Raw genomic sequence first — 23208 nt, 5'->3', positions numbered from 1 at the left:
ACCATGCTGGCATCATTACTCATTCACATGTAATTTTTGACACCCGAGGCCTACTGTACCTTGATCAGCTGTCTCGAGTGTCTGCACTTGACTCAGTGTATCTTCAAGGCTGATTTTCAGATCTCCAGTGAGACTTTCACTGGCTGACAACCTGGAATCCAACCCTTTGGTTGAAGGAAGGGGGTTTGGAAGTTAAAGCAGTCTGGTCATATATATGTTCAAAATCATGACATTTATTCTTTGGAGAATTTAAAAAATGAAAATTCCAGTACCAACACCAATAGCCTTAAAGTGATACAAAGAAAGGTCTTCTTTTTTTTATATATATTTTTTTTAAATCACTTAATTTAATACCCAACATGTGAATGGAAGCATCGAGCTTCAGAATCTCCTCCCCATCCAAATTCATTTTTTAAATAATACATTACATACTGAACTGCCAACCCTGTTAAAAACCCTGAACTAGACACCAGACTGTATGGGTTGTAGCTGATGTGGTAGTGCACCAATCACATGTCATTGGCTGCAAGAAAAACCATACAAATAGTATTTTTTTTCTCCATCTAGGTCCAACAAGGATAGAATGCAGGCATCGTTTGACTGGAGAAGTTTCAATACTACTTGGTACTGGGTTATTTTGGTCAATACCTTAAAGGTACCCACTGATACCCAGCCCTATGGGTAACCCCTCAAACAGTCTTGATATTATGAATATTTTATAACCATATGGCAGCTACAGAAAAATGTCCGCAATGCACTTCTCGCTTTACCTTGATCTGCAGTCTTCAGCGCCTCCACCTTCGTCTCTGCGTTTCCAAGTCGGGCAGCAAACTCCTTCTCTAGAGTCTCACTGGACTCTAGTCTGGACTCGAACTCTGACAGTTGAAATAAGGAATGGAATTAATTCAAGATTTCAACAGCCCAGTCTTGAGTCTTTTTTTTACTGATATATGTTTTTACTCATAATGTGAGTGCACACATACAATATCCATTCTACATGTGTTACCTTTGACTTCCATCTGCAACTGTGCCACCAGGGTTCTTTGCACATCTGCCTGGACATCAGTCGCATTCAGTCTGGCCTCCAGTTCTGGTCATTACATGGAAAAATAAAGTCGAAATGATCAACTTAACAAATAGATCTGCAAAGCTAAACATCAGTTTGTAATACAATTATATAGTATTGGTAACATGTGGTAAACATGTGATTTATTTACCTTGATCAACAGTCTGCAGTGCCTTCACATCTGTGTCCACATCTCCGAACTTATTCCCCAGCTCTGTCAGTCTGATGTTCAGCACTATTTGTAAAAAAGGAAAAAAAAAAGAAATTAATTATGCATGACTCTCCATTTAGTCAAAAATAAATCATGAGGTGAAATGAGATGAGCTGAGGTGAAAAGAGTACTCCATTTCTCTGTGTTAATAATTGACTTGTTTGTTGTGTTACCTTTAGTTTCCTTCTGTAGTTGTTCCACTCGTGTGTTTTGTCCCTCCACATCACTAGCATTCAGTCTGGCCTCCAGTTCTACTCAGAGAGGGGAGAAAGATTAGAATATAAAAAAATACAAAAAATACGAAAAATGAATGATGGATAGCATATGAGACTGTAATTACATATACAGGTTGCTGTTACTGTGTGAGCAATGGAGTAGGGTTTATTGAGGTCAGGTTAATAAAACAAAAGGGAAATACAGTCATGGAAAAAAATATTAGACCACACTTTTTCTTCAATTTCTTATTCATTTTAATGTCTGGTACAACTAAAGGTACATTTGTTCATACGAGTTTCATTTAAGAGCAGATATCTAGCCATTTTCCATGGTTTCATTGATTATAACCAAAATCATGAAAACCATGGGAAATGGCTAGATATCAATGGCTCTTAAATTAAACTATTATGAGCTATTTTTGTTGATATCATTATATTTGTCCAAACAAATGTAACTTAAGTTGTACCAGGCATTAAAATGACCAATAAATTTAAGAAAACAAGTGTGGTCCAATATTTTTTTCCAAAACTGTATAATTCCTTGTTTATGTTATCTATTGGAGCAAGTTCTCACATTTTTGCATAAATGTATTTTAACAAGGACCTGACCTTTTTTATTCTCTTTCTTTCCTTTTCTCTTGTTACCTTGATCAGTAATCTTCAGAGCCTCCACCTCTGTCTCTGCATTTTGAAGGCGGGCGTTCAGCTCTTCCTCCAGACTCTCACTGGCCTCCAGTTTGGACTCAAACTCTGAAAAATAAAATTGACAGAACATAGATCCCAAATTCAACAAATTAAAGCCAGATTTAACCAAACTTAGGTGCCCATCCAAGGAGACATTCATATAATAATCCATAAATGTGTGTTACCTTTAATATCCACCTGTATCTGTGCCACCAGTGTCCTTTGCGTCTCCGCCTGGACATCAGTGACATTCAATCTGGCTTCCAGATCTGAAAGATGAAATACTTATTTGCACAGATAATTTCATGAACACGCTGACATTCTTTTTCAAAAAGCAAAACATAAACAAAAAACTTTCTACCTTTCATCCAATATATATCCTGCATATATACTGATACAAATAATCATGCAAAATGAATGTACCTTGATCAGCAGCCTGCAGCGCCTTCACTCCCGCGTCTGTGTCTCCGAGCTCATTTTCGAGTTGTGCCAGTCTGGCCTTCAACTCTATTTGTTAAAAAATGAGGGAATAAATACTGAATGACTTCAACCATTCAGTCAGAGATAAATCATGAGGCGAGGCGAGATGAGATGAGCCGAGATGAGGAGGAAATCTACTTTGCAGCTCATTAATAATTGAGTTGTTTGTTGTATTACCTTTACTTTCTCTCTGCAGTTGTTCCACTCGTTTACTTTGGCCTTCCAAATCACTGGCATTCAGTCTGGCCTCCAGTTCTGCTCAGTGAGCACAGAATAGAGAGGATTAGAGGAAACACATGAATGTACTGTGCATACAGGGAGTCAACTGTATTGGTTATATTTTAAAAAAAGTTTGTTTATTTTATTTTTGAAGTGCTCATGTACCTCAGTTGAGATTTGATGTGGTAATGATTGTGGCAATGTGATTTGTTCTTGACAGATAAAGTGTATATCTTCTCAAAGCGTTATTTACCAACCTCTTTCAAACATATCACAATGAAAATGAAACTACAATTAGAGGATTGTGTCTGAAAACACAATTGTTCAAACTTTATGACCGACCGTGTAGATAAAGTAATCTTACCTGTATACTGTCGCACAACTTGCTGCACCTGCTTCCTCTGCTCGTCTGACTGCATCTCAATGACTCTCAGCCTGGCCTCATGGTCTTTTTAACATATTAATAATAAAGAAATAATAATAACAAAGAATAATGTCAAAAGAAACATACAGTCATGGAAAAAAAGATTAGACCACCCTGTTTTCTTCACTTTATTGTTCATTTTAATGCCTGGTACAACTAAAGGTACATTTGTTTGGACAAATATAATGATAATAACAAAAATAGATCATAAGAAGACATTTAAGAGCTGATATCTAGCCATTTTCCATGGTTTTGTTGATAATGATTTTGGTTATTATCAAGAAAACCATGGAAAATGGCTATATATTGTGAACATATTGATTTTGTGTTATGCTGTGTAACTGCACCTGTATAGCCTTTCTTTAGTTTGTCCAACTGATCCCAGAGTGACTCCCCCTGGTTGTTATAGAGTGTCTGCCCGGATGCCTGTTCTGTACAGTAAATTACACAAACGTTGCAATGCAGTATGAGTGAATGTGAAATATTATGTGATAATACTATTGATTCTATCAAATCTAATGTTGCATACAGCCGCACCACCACCTCCTGCACATACCCTGTACTTTCTGCAGCTGCACCAGTTGCTCTTTAGTGTGGCGCAGCTCATTTCTCTGTTCATCCAACACGGCCATCATCTCGCTGAGCAGAGCGAAGCTATCTGCTTGAGCAGACTCATCCTGAGTAAGCGTGATAGCAGTGAACCCGTGTCCCAGGACGTTCGCTGCAGACAGGCAGCAGCCGAGCAGGACGAGTAAAACGAGCCTCATCTTTGTGAACTGCAGGGCTGTAACACATGGGGGGTCTGCAGGAAGGGCTTTTAAGGGTTAGGTGACCGTGTGAATGCTTATGTAAGGTGTGTATGTTGTTTACGTTAGTTGAGCCTCTGAAGTTTATGAAACATGTCAAAAAAAAGGGTCAAGGATAGAGGTATTGTGATAAGAGACTTTCACATAACTGAAAGCATGGAAAATAATGTCATGACAGCCCTGTAAATGAATAATTTGTTGTCACCCGAAATGCCTCCTTTTCTATTGCATTCCTAACAAGATATGTTGAGGGTGTGGAAGTGTGGAAGTGCAAAAGTGTGAGATATGAAGCATTTCACATATCTCACAAAATATAGACACTGAGACCCTTCAGGACCAAAATGTCCGCATTGGATCTCATTTAAACCAGCAGGTTTTCAATCTCGAGCCCTAGCTTTGAATTGTAGTTGTTACTAATGTTCTCCAGATTGACGTTTTTTTTAATATATATTTTCCCTAATGCATGCTATTTTTCTGGTTTCCAGTTATTGCTGCTCTATAATGGAAAAATTAAAATGTGTTGTTGCTAATCATTGACATATTCCATACTGTGAAAAAAAGAAATTACATAATACAGAATATATTTCAATTTCTGTGGTGTTTTTTCCCATCACAACAGTGGCATTATGTAAACAAACTGGCATTTAGGGTTAAAATAATGAAACTGAAGAAATATTTGATCGTGATGATCTGGACTTAAGTTGGTTAAATAAAAAAGAAAAACACTGTATTCCAATATTATTTCATGTCAACGACATTTTTGTCGTCTGAGATAACAAAATAAGTTATTTTAAAGTGTGCACAAGGGCAAAGATTTTTTTTAACATATTGTTACAGGATGGTTTTAGTATAATTTTGTATATTTTTCTAATTTCAGAGATATTTGCATGTAGTTTTATGTCAAAATTCTGAAGAGAATAAAAAGAGAAATTTTGAAGCATTGAAGAAGAACTGGTCACGCCACACAGCCAGTGACAATAAATGTGCTATATACATTCTTTCTGCTTCTATAACTCTCACAGTTATGGTGACATTCAAAGACACATTAGTGTAGGAGCATGCAAGTTTGTGCACATGCCTCTGAGTATGAGGGTAAACACGTGAATGCACTGCATGTCCAGCCGGCTCCCATCCACCCTCAGGACAGCGTCATGACAGCGGAGTGGAGAGCTGGAGGTGTGTTTGTCCGCCTCAGTGTTCTTGTGTGCGTGTGTGTGGGGGCTCCCCTGGGCAAGGCAGAGGTCAGGTGTTAAGCAGCGAAGGTTATAGAGTGATAAAGGACAGACCTGCTTATACACGCTTGCGCACATTTGTATGCCTGCTTCATATGTACGTGTGTGTCATCAGCATGTTAAGTTTTTGTTTATTCCTATACATTATGTTCTCCATACTTGTGTATATGTGTGTGTTGTTGATGGAGGAGAGTCCCGCGGCAGTATGTGTGCAGCAGAGGTCAGACGTTAGTCAGCAAAGGCCATAGAACTATGTACCCCATGACCCAACTGCTGTTATGCATCTAAAGTTGTTTGTGAGTGTGGGTCACCATATGTTTCCTGTATGTGTTTGCATGCGCATGAATGCTTGGACTTAACATATGTGCTGTATGTGAGCCTGAATTGCTTGCATGCACATGGCTGCAGCAACTGCTGTTCCATGGCACAAGAGGCTCCAGAGAAATGGTCGGGTGTGTAAGTGAGTGGGAATGTAAATACACTATGTGTGTCTTTTGAGTGGTGTGAATAGGATCAACGTGGGTGAAGGCTTTAACCTTGGCCAGTGTCAGAGAAACCCAAGGAAAATCATTTTGTTACCAGTGAACATGTAACAGTGGAGAGAGGCTTAATTCCTTGTGAAGCCTATGGAGGTTTACGAGCTCTTTTTGTTGATATCCTTCACTTCCTGTGTCTCGACCTCCTTTGTTTTCTCTCTGTGTCCAAATATTATTGGGATGCAATTTTTGTAGCAATTATTTCATGAGTTATGACATTCAGGAAATTTGGATCACTTTTGTCCTTTATCAGTAGACATTGGATATTATTTTAATGATCTATAGCCCATGGTGCAAGTGCATTACCAACTCCACTTTTCCTAGGTTTTCTCAAACCTCTGTCTCATGAACAACTAAATTTGACTAAATATGAGAAAATGCAACAATAACCTATTGAACGGAGCAGGGGGACTGCTGCTTGTCCACTTGTGTGTAACAAACAGAGTGCATGGACATTATTGGAATAATGTGCCAATTAAATAGCAGGAAAATACTGTGCCATTGACTTAGACCAGGTTTTTCTTGGTCAGTGGTGCAATTGTTTTCTGTTGTCTCAAGATACCAATGCTGTAAACTATTTTGCACTAGGTGTAATATCAATATTGCACTAGATCTCTAACCTAAACGACAGAATAGGTCGTTTGTCATTACCAACCATGACGAAACATATGAGCATTTCACGGCTCAAAGTATAGAGTTTCTTAAAATAGCACGCACACGTACGGTTCATGGTTGTAAACAGGCTGACGTTTTGGTGAATTTAGGCTACAAAACCACTGACCTAGGATTGGGGCAAAAAACATCAGGAAAATGTTACTGTTGACAGTATTCATAACATTTGGACAAAAGGACTCTACAAACAAAATGCGAATGTCAAAAATAGCCCATCCAAATGTGAGAACACTTGCCAGTAAGAGTGTTATTCACAGTGGCTTCACTGTTTACTCCCATCTTGAGCTTGTTTTTATTTGGAAAAAGTGTGAACTGTTTTTCTTCAGCTTCAGCTGCAGCAACATCATCTTATGAGAGCTGTCTCTGTGTCTCGTTTAATGATATACAGTACAGTGACTCTTCTGTGTGTGTTATTATGTATTCACTTCCTACGTACCAAATGCTCGCTCCTCATCAAAGATTTCTAGCTTCTTATCTTCCTTGGGCAATAATGGCAGAAGTTATTGTTGCAGATAATTTGAAATAAATGTGACTCAGGGGGCATCCAGCTTTTCTGCCCACAGCTGTGGTCACACTGCTGCTTTATACATATTCTTTGTCTAGGTCAGATCACTGTTTGAAGAGCTGTGTTCTGTGAGTTCTTAATGCATGAAAAAGGATTTTCAGTGCTGTCAAACTTCAGTTTGAATATTTCTATAAAAAAAATGTCTCCTACTTTACCATTTGGTAATGTATCAAAGACTTTAGATAAGCACAAATTGGCAACAACTTTTGATGTTGCATTGAATAAATGTATCATTCTGAACTGCCACAATACCACAGTCATTTAGATTTGGATAAATATGAGACAAGCATGCAAAGATATGCAACCATACTGGGAAGAGGCTCACAGAGTATATGGCTAAAATGTTTTAGAGTCACATGTATTTAACTTTAGTGGGAGACCTGATCATGTTCACATACAGCAAATGCAATTTAAAATATAAAGATGATAATACAATGGAGAGTTGTTTTGTGCTGGATTTAATAAGACAAAATTACATTACACAGAAGGAGGGCATACTTTGTGCGTGAATAGCATGCTATTTCTTTAAAATCTGATTGTATTTACACTAAATGGAGACAGAAGTAACCAAATATAGTGATGAAACCAACAAGATCTCCAACCTGAACGATATAGGTTGTTTGTCAATACCGCCCATAACGACTAATATGAGCGTTTAGCGGCTCACTGTACCGTGCATTCTGAAAAATAGCACACACGTCATTATACATACATGTACCGTTTGCGGTTGTAAAAAAGGCTGCTGTTTCTGTGAATTTAGGCTAGAGACCCACTGACCTAGGTTCAAGGCAGAAACTTCCTGGTAAGGCATTATAAAAGACAGTTTAAACCATAAATAAATGTACGTAAATGTCGGAAGTGAAGTAGTTACTAGGTTAACGTGACTACCAGAAGTGACATATTTACGTAAAAAGTGATGCGGAAAACGTGAGGCACAGAAGATCAGTGATGTTTTAATCCCATCGTTTACTTTTGTTTACACATGGGACACAAATCCCGTTCTCCATTTGTTGGACCCATCAACCACCACCACTCCCATTTAAACTTCAACTCAGTCATTATTACTACGCCCGCTAGAGGGCGAAGTGAGGACAATCTAAAACGTAAATATGGGTCGTATTTTGCTGACTGTGCAAGCAACCCATATGCTTGTTTTTTAGGGGACACCAGTCATGATGAAACATGCAATGGATGAATAATAAGCAGAAATATTAGGATGTATGACTAGCTGCATATTTAATCTACAGATCCAACGTTTATGTTGTTATCTGGGTTTACCAGGTAGTGTCACAATATGAAAGTGGTCACATAGTACATTGATTTTTTTCATATGAAGTAGTTTAAAAATGGATCCCAGTCTTTCTCAGAACATTTTTCTAGTGTCTCACTTATGAACAGATTCAGTAAAGTAGTGCAATGTTGTCTGATGAATATCAAATGCCTTTGACATGACTGAGTCAAGTTGTTTGAGTTAGGCTGAACTTCTAAACCTTTTTTCTTACTTCTTCCACAGATCATTGCATATCAGCCATATGGACGCTCTGTAGACTGGTGGGCATATGGAGTTCTGCTCTACGAAATGCTGGCAGGACAGGTGAGTGGTGTACACACTCACACACACACACACACACATACACACGCAAACATTACTAGTTATGTAATTGCCTGCTACAGATAATGCCTACAACTTTACACAGACAGGTTGCTGACAGACTGCTCACACCCACATTATTCCCACAAGGCTCTACGCAGGCCTAAATGTACTCAGGTGGTCCTTCCTTAAGACCTTCCCACCAACACTAATAACAAACACTGACCTATATACCCTCCAATCACAGGCCGTATACTATTTAGTGTAACCTTTCGCCTCTTTTTAAATTTGGTCAGCTGGGCTTACAAATTTATGATTGTTATGCTATGTATGCCTTATATAGAGCTTGCATCAGCTGCCACTTTCAGCCGACCCAAAAGGTTGCAAAGAACACAAAAAAAAAATCTGGCTACAACTCATCTTCAGCCATCATGTTGCTTTTCATCCCCCTTTTTTTTGGTTTGTAATGCCTGTGCACAAGCTAAGTGCAGTAAATTTCTCATATTTCTTACATTTTTTGTGTTACTACTGACCTGTTTAGGAACCCTACTTGTGTAGTTTGTTTGTTTATTCCTGGATACAGTACAGCATGGTGTGCTGCCTGTGAACACGAGTCGATATTCTGAACAGTGCTCTGGGCTACTGAAGTGAACGTATCAATAATGTGTTGGCTGCTTAAGAAGAAGTTTCTTTTGGAATCAGATACAGGTATACCAAGTCAAGACAAGGAGGACATGCAGTGTCAATATTGTTCTGAAGTTGCCTCCTGAAGAAGAGCACCAAGCTTGAGCTGTGCTGCAGCTGCCAGTCTGACCCTTTTTGTGTTCTTTATGTTTTTGAGGCTGGGTTACACCAACAATGGTTTATTTAATCCAAGATTAGTTCAAGTTTAACTTTAAGAGATAGAAACTTTAATTTACTACCCTTTCAGACCCCTCAGGCTGAAAATGTCAATTTCCCAAAAAAAAATGCAATAAAAAATGTACAGATTAATATTTTTTCTACTTTTTTCTACATAAACCTCTTAAATAACTTATGCCCTGCTCAAAACTACCAAACATTTGAATATTTTGAGAATTTTAACCCTTCAAATTTGATTACACAATGTCACTGTTTTTCAAAGAAAAAAACACATGAAAATGTATTATTTTTCCATATAATAAATATTTTTTGGCTGGGGCATTTGTTTTTATCACAGCCTTGGATATGTTAAAGATTAGCGACATAATTGATTTTGATGCATTTACAGTTTTTGTGTAGTGTAAGATTTAAAATGTAAAAACCCCTTTATGGCCACTTGATGGCAAACATGTCCACTTCCAAAAAACGCTATGAAAATGTCACATATATATATTTTTTTCCAACTTTTTTTGGGTTAAATCTTTTAATCAACTTCAGTCCTGATCAAAACTATCAAATATTCTGTCTGGGTACTCTGCCTTCCTCCCACAGTTCACAGACATGCAGCTTAGGTTTTATTGCTGACTCTAAATTGCCCGTAGGAGTGAATGAGACCGTGAATGGTTGTCTGTATGTGTCTGCCCTGTGATAGTCTGGTGACCTGTCCAGGGTGTACCCCGCCTCTAGCCCAGTGTCAGCTGGGGAATTGGCTTTAGTCTGTCCCTTAACTTTACTTAGAGGAACGATTACTTTGCTCAATCCATCTCAAAAAGGCAGCCATTTGAAAAGTTAAACCTCCTCAAGTGTAAGTTTAAGGGTAATACAGATCACACATTAAATTGGAATTTGAAGTGTTGTTGCAGCATAATTAAATATAATCTTAAGTAAGTAAAAATTAAACTGATATTTAAAGAGAGGTTTCAATTCAAATGTTCATAATTTTAACCTAGTTTTTAAGTTTGGTGCAACGTGGTTTCATCAGGTTTAGAAATAAATCCTTGTTTGTGCAGCCCACCATTTATGAAAAATTTATGGAATTTAATTTTCTCACTTGTTTATGACACTTCTTACCCGTTTGGAAAGCTCACTTTTCCACAGTTACATCGTTTTTCACTCATATCTCTCTAATGGTGTTAATCGCTTCAAGATCAACATTTCCTCTTTACAGAAAATTTAAAAAATCATCAGAAGATTTTACAGGTCTTAATAAAACATGTTACTAAAATTCAGCACTACATGACTTATTAAGACATTTATGACTTATTAACATATTTTTATAAAGTTACTTCCATTCCAAAAGGCCAAAAACAAAGTGTAAGAACATGCAAGGGCAAAACAAAACATGAAGATGGGCATGTTCTTCATCCTTAAATGAACTCAAAGTGTCAGCTGTTAAACAATTAACAAAAGTTTTTACCTATTCAGATGTTCACTTCCTCTGTCCCTCCCTTCCTGCCCTGTGTGAAATCAGGTAAAGAGGGCATGACGCAGACAGGCTATCTCTACCCGAAGGGGCCAGTGGAGTGGAAATGACGAATAATTCATTTTATGGACTGTCAAAACACCCACATTATGGTTACTGATGATAACCACCCAGTGAGCAGGGGGAAAAAGCTGGGTCATCCACTCCATTTGCCCTGCAAGGTCTTCCTGTGAAACTTTCGTTCGCACGAATTCTGCACTCTTCCTTGTTGTTTTCTCTTTTTCATGTCTTTGTTGTTTAGTGTTCTCTTCTCTTTTTCTCCCCTTTTTTTCCTCTAGGCACCCTGTTCGTGTCCTGTTTTCTACCTTTTTTATCTTTATCTTCGGAGGAAAAAACAGTTTTCACTAAATTTGGTTTACCTGTAAAATAGAGAGGGCATAAATGACACAAAAACTTGTGTGGGTGCGACATGGTCACACTTCACACTCATAAATAGCAGATTGTGTCATTTGTGTGAAAATGGATGAAACACCAACAACACTCAATATCCTCCTTCCATCCACAGCCTCCATTTGATGGTGAGGATGAAGACGAGTTGTTCCAGTCCATCATGGAGCACAACGTGTCCTACCCAAAGTCCCTGTCCAAAGAAGCTGTCTCCATCTGCAAAGGGGTGAGTGGACTCGGTTAAAAAAAGCTTGCCATTATAAACTATTTTCTGCTTTTAAGCAAAATCCATAAAAATATAGTAAAGGTAAGTCAGTTTCTTAAAGGGTAACATTGTTCCTGCTGTCAGTGTGTGTTTTTTTTCCTTTTTTTTTCTTCCGTTTTACACATTGTAAAACTGTCTGACATGAAACCTGCCTTTTCAGCCTATTGTCCTGTTCAACGGGGACTGTTTCTCCCTGAAGCTTTTCCCACCTGGGTTGAAAATCCTCAATCAGCATTTTAAGCTCTGTGTCTTTCACGCTCCTCACTGAAGCCAAAATAATTCTTCTTGTAAGACGGCTACAAGCCCTTCCTGCTAGTTCAACTTCACGGAGAGAAACTGACAGGCTGCGTCACAGACTGCTGGAAGGCTTTTTTAGCCTTCTGGAGTTAGATGTAACATATGGGAAGTCTAGCTCCATTTGCTGTAAGAATGAAGTGTAGGCTTTTTAAAAAAAAAATACTGTCTGAGAATCCGTCTACAAGTTTCCTCTCCACTTCCCGCTCAGCTCTCGTGTCTGTGACATTTACATTATTAAAGCATTAAAGGGAAACCTATCAGATCATCCAGCATACTACTCACAAGCGTGGCACCTTCTATAAAGAAGCTACATGAGTTTAGTCTTTTAAAGTTTAATGCAAATGCTTTAGGGCCATTTTACAAAGTGTGTTGTTCTGTTGAAATTCTAAAACATTTAAGTTGTGCAGTAGAAAAAAATATAGTTTTTAGAAGTATTTTAATTTTGATCATCAATACTGGTGACAAATGTCATCAATCTGTGTACTGAAACTCTTTATTTAAATTGATCAGCAAAGCATCAGTTATACAGCTGAACACACCATTTCTGTTCTTATCAGTTAAACCCACCATGAAAACTCCATAACAGCTGTCTTATATCAGACTGCTTCTGGACAAAAGCATCCACTGTTCATTCAAATATCAGGTTCTGCCAGAACTTATATACATGCTGAGAGAGATTTTTTTTTTAACGATCTCTCCCCTTTAACTCATCTCTTTATATCTGTTTTCTGTTTTCTGCCCAGTTTGTGCACACATGCAGACTTTGTCACAGTATTCTAGACTTTATGTTGCTGCTGCTGATAGTTTGTCCACAAATGAAGAATCATTTAGTCTCAAATGGTAAATTTAATTGAAAGATACGTTTGCACCTATAATGAGTGGTGCGATTACTGCAAGATGAGACGGATCAAGCCAAGTTGATTCATTTCTAGTCAGTACCACTTATCTTTAAAATCTTCATGCTGAAATTCAACACTATACTTTCTGTATGGATTGGCATTCATTGTTCTAGCCCAGCACTGGCCTCAGTGGTGAATTTATTTCATTACATTAAACTGATTTGGGTTTTGAGTTGCGATGTGTTAATGAGTTTCTATTTCCACTACCATGGAGACAGAGGGGGCTGACCAGTACAGTGGGTCAGTACAAGTCAAGCAGGCAAATATTTTGTCTCATTTAAGGCAACAGCAATGTTTTAAAGCAAAAAGGGAAAAAAGAAAAAAAACGTAATAAGAAATATATATCAGATGTTTTAGAACACTTATCACTGAAACTTTGTTTCACTTCACACTGCCCCACTTCATCACTTCAAAGAAAAAATGCTAGGGCAAAAACTAGAGATCATGTTATGATGGGATCACACCAGCTGTGACATCATTGGGGCCAGGGGTCAAAAGTGCAGGGGCCAGTGGCCTCTTCCGTAATTCCTACACCCTTACTTCTGACCAAGGAAACAGACATGGGGCCAAATAATGTCATATTGTTGGGCTACAAAACATGCACAGTTTAACTAGAATTGCAGTGTTGGAGGGTTATAAATAATATCAGAAATTATAGGATGGTTTCTGTCTAGTTACTGTGCACTCAGCCTGAAAAGATCAAGGTGTCCTATGATTGTGCGGCACCTGTTGCACCTTTCAGCAGGTGCAGGACAGATTTTACTGCCCAGGAGTTGTACCCAAATGATATGACATCATTTGACCCCATGTCTTCTCCTCCATCTACACTCCTTGCTTCTGAAGCCCTTGCTCCGACCGCACCCGTCTTTATACTCAGCCTTCATTTTATTCTGAACTAAACGTCTTTAACGTTTCGTGACTAGCAAGTACTTAAATTCAGCTTCTGTGGTAGTTCCTGCCTCAGTAGGTGTTTCCAGAATCTCTTTTTGCCATGATGACAAACACGCACACACTCAGATTCACAAGCTGAAAACAAAACAAGACACATGCTGGGCTGGTAATTACTTAAGATGCATTCTTCATGTTGCTCCTGTTAGTAGCAGTAGAAACTCTGGTTCAGTTCCAGGTTGCAGAAGATGCAGTGAGACTGTTGGTAACTGAAGAAAACAACATCAAGATTATAAAACATGTGTAAATAAAGCTCGCTCTCCTTGAATTGTACAGAAATACTTACAAGGGTTACAGAAAAGCACATATTTGTGTTATGTGTGTGCAAACCAGGAATTTCATAGCCATAGTGGCTGTTTTATTTCTGTCCAGAGGCAGTGCGAATTCAATGAGCTGTGCACTAACACGCTTTGTCTCTTTGTCCCTTCCTCAACTCCACTTGTTTCTTTTTGTCCCCCTCTTTCCTTTTCTCATTTCTCCCTCCTTTATTTTCTTAGCTGTGTGTGTGTGTGTGTGTGTGTGTGTGTGTGTGTGTGTGTGTGTGTGTGTGCGTGTGCGTGTGCGCGCCCTGGTCTCAGCCCAAGTCCCCATCTCAACCCATGTTTGGCATGGCTGCAGCACTTCCTCTTAATGGATACATAGTGCTTGCCAGCAGCCTGACACACACAAAAAAAAAAAGAAAGGGATGGTAAGAATGAAAAAAATAGAAATAAGAGACAGTGGTTAGAGGGAGATAAAGCATGGAAGGAATAAAAACAGATTTTGACAGAGTAAGCAGTCGAGGATGACAAGAGTAACTCAGTGAAAAGGACACAAACTGCAAAGTAAATCTGTGTTTTATTGTGCAGCTAGACATTTTCTATTTTTAGCATGCCAGTGTTTACTGTACAGTTCATTACATTCTAAATAGGTCACAGATGTAGATACACATCCATCTAAGTAATGGGATTCTACCTAAAGGTCGCCCATTGGAATGCTGTTGTAGTTCATTATGATTACTGGGGGAGAATGAGAATGAGACAGATGTACACGAAAACTGTGTTTTGAGTGTAAATAGTGACTTAGATGTAATTTGGGTTCTAAAGGATGATGATTGTTGATGTATTGAATCACACAGTTTTACCTGGCCAGACTCCCTGCTACCCCAGAAACCCCATCTGATTTCTCTCATTACATCACTCTCTGTTTCTCTTTGTCTCCCTTCTCTCCTGTCCTGTGAAATCCAGCGATTTGATGTTCTTAGCAGAAACAGCAGGGTAACTTTAGAGTTTCGTACACTTTTTGAACACAAGCAACCAAATCTTTGGCTGACAGTTCATGGTGTGGTGGAGCCATTGAGATTTGAGTGTTAACAGTTTGCAGACAGAACGATCAAATGCTCCACAAGAAATGTCAACACCAACTTTTCTTTTTCTGGAGTCCGTTATCACTTACACAAGTTAAAAAAAGGAACATGAGTGTTTGATGGACATGGTGGCAGGCCAGCAGTCAGTCACTTCCAAGGACATTTCAGTGTGTAAGGAGTGTCTTTTTAATGGTGACAGCAGCGTGTTTGCAGCAGGATGCTTTCTCACTCTCAGTGACAGTCCTGTGAACACTCAGAAAGCTGCAAATGACTTTTTCATCCTCGTCAACAGCTGTCTGATGTACTCTGCCAGCTGGATGCACTGTTAGTTCAGATGTGGCCCAGCCCAAAGGCCTGTATGTCAATAGGGCTCACTGCAGGAAAGCTGGTCTGCACAAATCCTGCAAGCAGTTATTCAACACTGAATAAAGTTTGACAGTTTAGCATTTCATTTAAAAAGTTTGAAAAGGTTTGAAAAGCATTTAAAAGAAAATCTGTCAGGCATTGATGTATATTTTTTAAACTTAGTTTGTACCTTCAATGATAAATTTAAGATTTTGGGCTATTATCTTTTTTCTTCTTTCAGGCTTGTGTAAGAAAACAAAATACAGATTTAGGTATCTTTAAATCCCTTTGTCTATTTGTGTCTGTGTACTTCTAATAAATTAACCAAAAGTTAGCATTAGATAGGGCCTCATTTACATATTCAAATGTAAAATTTCAGAAAACATGTAAGATGAAAATAATTATCTTAAAGGAATAAATGTGAGAAATATGTTGGCTGTTCTATTTCTATTGGCTGTTGATGCTATTTTCTTCAGATTTCTGTTCAGAAAATGTATGCAAATTAGTGTATATTTAACAAAGTAAAATTTTAGACAACTTGTAATGCACAAAAATAATTGTGTTAATGTTATTAATCAACTGGGGAAGTTTGATTATTTTATCCATCAATCAATCGTTAAAATTTCACCCTAATCAGGTGTAGTGTCTCCGTTAATTTAAGTTTACATATATACGTACATAGGATGAACACAACAAAAGAAACACCTATACTGCACAATGCAATACAATGCATTGCATGAATACATAAATATCTGAGCAGAGCGAGGTGTCAGGGATCATTGACAGCTTGAATTTTATATGAGGTTGTTTCCCGAACTTTTTTCTGTGCATTTGACAAAGTTACTGAAAAGCAAGGGCATGTTGTCGTCAGCTGCCAGTCATCTCTCACGGTTGTTTAAAAACCAAAAACAATGCAACCATGTTACCATTGCAGCTGTGGAGTGTGTACATGTTTACCATACAGACATGAGAGTGGTATTAATCTTCTTAGTAAGATAATTTCACATTGGTTACAGAGCCCTCCCTCTGTGTAAGAACAATAAAACACCCTTAGCATGATTCCAAAACACATAGTATAATTCAGAAAAACTGCCAAGGTGACTGAGCTGCATGTGAAGGCGTGCATCACAGATTAGGGATTTAACTGGAGGTGCTGAAGTCATGTGTGTCTCTGTATGGCACATTAATATGGAACTGAGCTTATTTAGGCATTTAAACTAGTGCAATCCGACAAAGCACCATTTCCATTTCAGAGTGCAGTGCATGAATAAGTCATTTTGTCCTTGGACTGTCAGCACTGAAACCCACCAGTCTCTCTGTCCGTCATCTCTCCCTTCCTTGGCAGTTCAATCAGGACAAATCACTGCAGTGAGGTGGGAGTGTTAATGCAAAAATCTTTATGTAAATATAACTGATGAAATCCCATATATACACTTACAAAAACAAGCAGCCAGTCAAAAATATGTTTCATTATGAGGAGGAAATGCTTTAATGCATTTAAAATAGGTTTGTTTACTCCTCCAGACTAACTCATGTTGTGTTTATGCAATCAACAAGATTGTAAGCTTGACAAATTTAAATTGCTTGTTTTTTTTTTTTGACAAATTATTTGGATAATTGTGTTAAAATAATAAAGCAGTATGCTCCTCCATAATCTCACAGGGACAAAGTTTGTTGTTGGTTATGCTTTTATTTTCTTGTTTTGTAACAAAGTGCAGACTGTGTTCTCATGCTGTCTGTGGTGCGATTCGAAGTGGCAGCACTTCTCTAAAGGCAGAACAAGCAGAGGGACAGGGGGAAAAAAAACAACAATTATATCACTCTTTTTCAGAACCATCTGTTTTGCTGTCACTTACTGACCTAGAAACGAGGTGGAATCGCATTACAAAACACATCAGTGAGAGAACACAGATGTGGGAGTAAACAAAGTGAGGGCATTCCTGATGAGCGATACATCCAGCTGATGTTCATTTTTTTACTGTGAACTGCAAAATTAAAATCTGCATTCTGCGCTCTGTATGACTGAAAGTGAAATTTACTCCAGTTTTTAAATTAAACAAATAAAAAAGACTTCTATTAAGTTGTGGAAACCAATAAAAATCCTATGTGAGTCATGCCTTCAACACAGTAAGATGAATCACTACTGCTATGCTGAGTGACTTTAATTTATATTCTTTGTTCTAACTGAATGTCCTCCTTTTTATTTATTTCTATGAGCAGCTGATGACCAAACACCCGTCCAAGCGTCTGGGCTGCGGCCTTGAGGGAGAGAGGGACATCAGAGAACACGCCTTCTTCAGACGTATCGACTGGGAACGCCTCCAGAACAGGGAAATACAGCCGCCCTTCAAGCCCAAAGTGGTAAGTACTGTGCTTATACACATTTACAGTAGGCAACTTGCTCAGGGTTTAATTTACACTTCATAGTCTGATTAAGTACATAACCGATTGGTATACTTTACTATAACCAAGGTGACGATGATTTGTAGCCTCTCTAACATGAGTTTCGTCTTCATTCAAATAAGACCACATTTCCCATTACACTTGTCTGTTCCTGTCACAAAGGGAATGCTGCTACTTCGAGCTCTTTTTTCATATGGGTGCATGGTGCAATGTGCAGAATGGAGCCGGCTAAGATGCATTTTCCTGAGATGCAGTCATTAACTTACCTCAACCCGATCAGTACACGTGCATCACAACTATATATAATAGTGGGGGACAGTTGCAGGAGCATCATGAGGTGTGATGCATCACATTTTTCAATCTTGGTATCAAAAAGTCATAGTGGCAAAACACGTTTGGAAAATAAAAGTTAAAAATATATCAAAAAAGTGTTTTATCCTTGGCTGAGATGGAAAAATGACTCTATCAACTATGACATACATGGAGCATAAAAAAACAATACAGCACATATATACATGTGGGGTTATTTGTGTGAAAATTTGTAATGGGAGCAAATGAGGACATCAAGTGTAGTATAAAGAGTGGCAAAATCCGTGTATGGAAGAGGTCGTGGTGGATGACTAGGTCAGACAGATGTCGGACATTCACCCAGGAGACCACTGTCCGTGTTTGTGCGAAACCAAAAGTCACATTGAGTTATTATAACATATGTATGTAACTACATTGTTACATAACCATGTCATGTATTACGTGACCTACAAAAGAAACATATTTCAACCCAAACGATGATCTTTGACTAAACCTTGCCAAGTACTTTTGGTGTTTAAATCTACCCATACTTCTGTTATACAACTTGTACAAGGTGTTCAAATGTTAAATAGTACACTTATATATGTGCTGTTGGTGTCATTGGCAAACAAAAGACCTATTCTGTCATTTAGGTGTGAGAATGTGTTGAACCCTTCAACGTCTACTACCCCAAAAATACCAAAAGTTCAACACCACTCACTGCACACAGCACACTTGACTGCATTTTGCACCATGCACCGCATTAGCACACTTTGTCTTTCCTTTGCCTCATTGCCATTGATTCTGCTGCATTTTGTTCTCTCAGCTTTACTGAGGTTGTATTTCTTTGGGTTTTTGATTATTATCTGACCCTTTCAAAACTCTGAAAACTTTGCTTGCACTGGAAAAACAAGACTTATTTTTTTTTCTAAGTGATTATATATACTTTACTTCAATATCTTTTAAGTGTTGACTACAGGATGGATTTATATTTACGAATGATGAAAGTACATGATCACGTATTCAGTGGGCAGTGTTAAATACACAGTGTTCAAATGAAAAGTAACAGGTGGTGCATAATGTAGAAATCCAGACAAAATTATTTGAAAGTTATATAATGTGTTAAACACCAACTTTGTGGAATATCAATGAGATGCTTAAACTGAGATTTACACAAACATATTCCTGTCTTTACCGCTCTGTTATTGATCTCTTGCCTAAATCTGAACTCCTCAGATTATTTGAAGGACCACACCCCCAAGCATACACTCACACACATACAGATAATCCTTATCTTTGCATGCCACATTTTACGATAGGGACACTCTCCTTAAGGATTGTCATTAACATTTTATCCAATCTCATTTAGAGCACTTAAAATTCACTTTATCACTTCAGGAAATCCTACATTTGTTAATATTCTAAAAATGTTCATAAAACTGATCACATATGCATGCATATGCATATCACACAATCTTATATGAAATTTGAAGTTGTCATACACACAGTGTATTGCTGTAAAAGCAGATTAACTAGAAACTACAGGCCACCCCTTCCCTCTCCTTTTCTCTTTGTCTAAGTGTGTTTAAGTAAAATAAGACTATCACACACAATGTCCATAAGTATTGTTTTGCTACATTCTCCACACCAAACATGTTTCTGTCAGTGTTTTGGAATCTCTTGTTTGGCAAACTATTGATTTAAAACTTCTGTCAGACTTAAAATATATATATATATATATATATATATATATATATATATATATATATATATATATATATATATATATATATATATATATATATATATATATATATGAACATATATATATGAACATATATAAGGCCATTATTTCTAAGTACTGCACTTGGCATGAAACCCACTGAACTACAACATGCCCCTTGTTTAAAAATGTATCTTCATAAATAATTCTCAGAAGATCTTCTTTATATGTAATAACGGGGAAACATCTTGTAAAAAATAAGACAAAAGAGCAAAGATGGTTTGTAATTCTGTAGATGTGAAAGGGCAGTTTGAAGCATTTACCAGAGCTACATAATGCTGTGCTCACACCAAACGCTCAGCAAATGTTCATCTTGTTTTTCTTGACTGCAGGATCTTGTGTTTCATGAAATTCTAGAATGATGGGGGGGTTTACTTCCATGTAGTGTAGATTACAGATTTATTTGCGTTTTTGCATTGACTTTTCATGTAATTGTCCCAAACTAAAAAGTAGTTTTCGTATTTGGTGTGTTACACCAAAAGTCTCAAGATCTAAGCAAATAAAACTATCTGTATAGTTCCAAAAGTTGAAAAACATATTTTGTGATTAAGGTGATTCCTTCAATGAAGTGACATCATTTTGTTGGAGCTTGAAGGTGGACAGAATAGACAACTGTTAGCAGTGTTCACTTGCGGACACAGGTGGATGTTACGACGTGGCTTTATTGTGTAACCTCACTTTAATTGAAACTTATCCTCGCTTCTAATTGTGCTGTAATTACATGCCATTTACCAAGAACTTGTTGTTTGCTTTGATGCACGACAAACATCCATCCATTCATTTCCTGCAGCTGACTGTTCTGAGCAGGGTCATGGGGGTCAACAGGCAGTACACACCATCAGGTCGCTGTAATTTATACATAATACATAACAGGGCTTCTGTGAGCCTACAGTATGATATAATACTACTGTTCTTGTATACACAAGATACATGTTCTTGTATTACACAAGCATCACATGTCTACCAATACATGTGTCACAGAGTGTTGTTGGCACTCTTTGTGTTTTGGAGATGTGTAGTAAATTACTATTGACTTGTTTTTTACTAGACCTACAGCTTGTTTTACAGTAGCTGTCATCATATTAGGGTAACTGCATTATACAGGATGTATTCATGTGTTGAGATAGATGATGTAATCTGACTGTTGTCCTTTGCAACACTCCCATTAAGAGTCTCTAATGGTACCAGATGTATGTAAAGAATGACGCAAGGAGGAAGTCATAGCATTAGTGTAGTCTTCTACCACTGTCAAATGTCTTTTAAGTCATTTTTTCCCAGCTTTTTTAGTCTAAAGTACCTCTACAATTAGGTGAAGTCAAATACCCCTTTCATCGATTCCCAATGTTATTCCAAATGTATAACACTATTAACAGAAAAGTGGATACTGTTGTTTTATTACATACAACTGTCAGTATTTTGGTTGGTTTGGTCAGCAATTGTAGGCTTACTACCACTAGCCAACTACTTGGAGTGAAGCTTAATGTTTCAATCGTTTATCTATTACTGTTAGCTAACTATTTTAGCCATTTATCCATTACTTTTGGCTAACTATTTTGACCATTTAACCATCACTTTTAATAAAGTACTTTAGCTAGTTATAGCCTACATTACTTTTAGTTAACTATTTAAACCATTTATCCATTATTTTAGGCTAACTCTTTTAGCCATGTATCCAGTAGTTTTAGCTAACTGTTTATCAAAAACATTTAACATTTTCACTATTTATCTAATATTTTTAGCTGTTTAAACTGTTTCAAGATTTACTTCAAGATTTTTTTTTACTTTTCAGTCAGTACTTTAAGCAAATAACTTCAACCATTTATGTTTTATTTTGCCCTTTTTCATTACGTTACTTTTAGCTAATCATTTGGACTGTTGAAACTTCTGTGCTCTCTATCTAGAGCACTATCTAGTTGTTACACACGAACATGAATTGAGAGTTTCAGTTGATCTAATGTTAATATGTTGAGCTACTCTATACATTTTCAAAGTGGCCTTCCCCATGGCAAGGCCTACAAGTACCCTAAAACCAGAGTCGAAACTACACTAGCATTGTATTGCAAAAGTTATATATATTCTCCAGCTAAATTGATGAATTGGGGCTATGCTTACTAAATAGAATTATTACATTAAACAAAAAGACGTCTGATGTGGACTATAATACTGCTTTGACATGACACTGTTTTGTATAGCCATAACAGCTGCAAGCGTAGGCTTCTTCAGGCATGTGTTATATGGGCCGTAAGTAAATTCAAAGCCTCTCATCCGAATGTATAATTAATGTAACATACATTTATTATGAATGCATATCTCATATAGCTCACATTCTGCTGCACAATAAGAAGTAGTTTTGAAATCCCTTGAGCTGATGCATGATCATGCAGGGAACACTCACTTTCTGTCTTTCTATCATCCCCCTCCATATTTATACATACACAGAATCATACAGTTCATGTAGACTGTGCAACGATATGTAGGTCACTCAGTGTCCTGCGTGTGTGTGTGTGTGTGTGTGTGTGTGCGTGTGTGTGTGTTAAACTTTCAGTTTAAATATTGTAGTTTTCTTCTGTTTCAACCCTCAAGGGCTCCAGTTCCTCTAATAAGGTGAATCCTGACCTCTTTGTCCATGTAGTCTCCTGCTGAGTGGACGTGCTGGGTGTCCTGGAAATGCTGTGTGTGCTTTGTGTGTGTATGTGCGAGTGTAAATGTACGTGTGTGGGAAGGTTCAAGAAAGTGAAGGTTAAAAGAGATTGAGAAAAGCAGGGGAGGAAGATTTCCTTGCATGAACGCCTCGTCTCTGTGTCTATTTGCTGCAATGTGTGTGTGTGAGGGTGGGGCGGTGGGGGTAATCAATATCGGAGGGAGGAAGGAAAGCTTCTGTGCTTGTATATTTGTCCACGCTGAAGTTGCAGGGAGGTGGATGCATGCAAACGTGCATGTCATTTTGCACCGTGCTTGCTTGCATGGGTCTGATATTCGATGCAGCTAAGGGTGAAAGATGAGAGAGGTGGAAAAAGAATAAGAAAGCATTGTTGAGCATTCTCTATTACCACCGTAACCTGTTCTATAACAATCCATTGTGTCCATCTCACTATACCATGTAATACAGCCCTGTATTTGAGTCCATTGCTACCAAATGGCATCATAATACACCTTCCTCTCAC

General features: G+C 37.8%; 1 protein-coding gene across 3 annotated transcripts in view; it reads left to right on the top strand.

Moving 5' to 3' along the window:
* The window catches only part of prkcaa (protein kinase C, alpha, a), a 169677-nt gene that overhangs the window by 134828 nt on the left and 11641 nt on the right, over positions 1 to 23208 (top strand). For 2 of the 3 annotated variants that reach the window (XM_059337286.1, XM_059337294.1), the window contains 3 exons: positions 8624 to 8704; positions 11590 to 11697; positions 17791 to 17931. In XM_059337286.1, the coding sequence (XP_059193269.1) occupies positions 8624 to 8704; positions 11590 to 11697; positions 17791 to 17931 (330 nt within the window). Of the gene's footprint in view, positions 1 to 8623; positions 8705 to 11589; positions 11698 to 17790; positions 17932 to 22627; positions 22729 to 23208 lie in introns of those variants that run through there. The other variant, XM_059337302.1, reaches the window with a different exon arrangement.

Source organism: Centropristis striata, chromosome 1 (assembly GCF_030273125.1).
Source record: "Centropristis striata isolate RG_2023a ecotype Rhode Island chromosome 1, C.striata_1.0, whole genome shotgun sequence".
Taxonomy (NCBI): domain Eukaryota; kingdom Metazoa; phylum Chordata; class Actinopteri; order Perciformes; family Serranidae; genus Centropristis; species Centropristis striata.
This window is presented reverse-complemented; position numbering and strand designations above follow the sequence as displayed.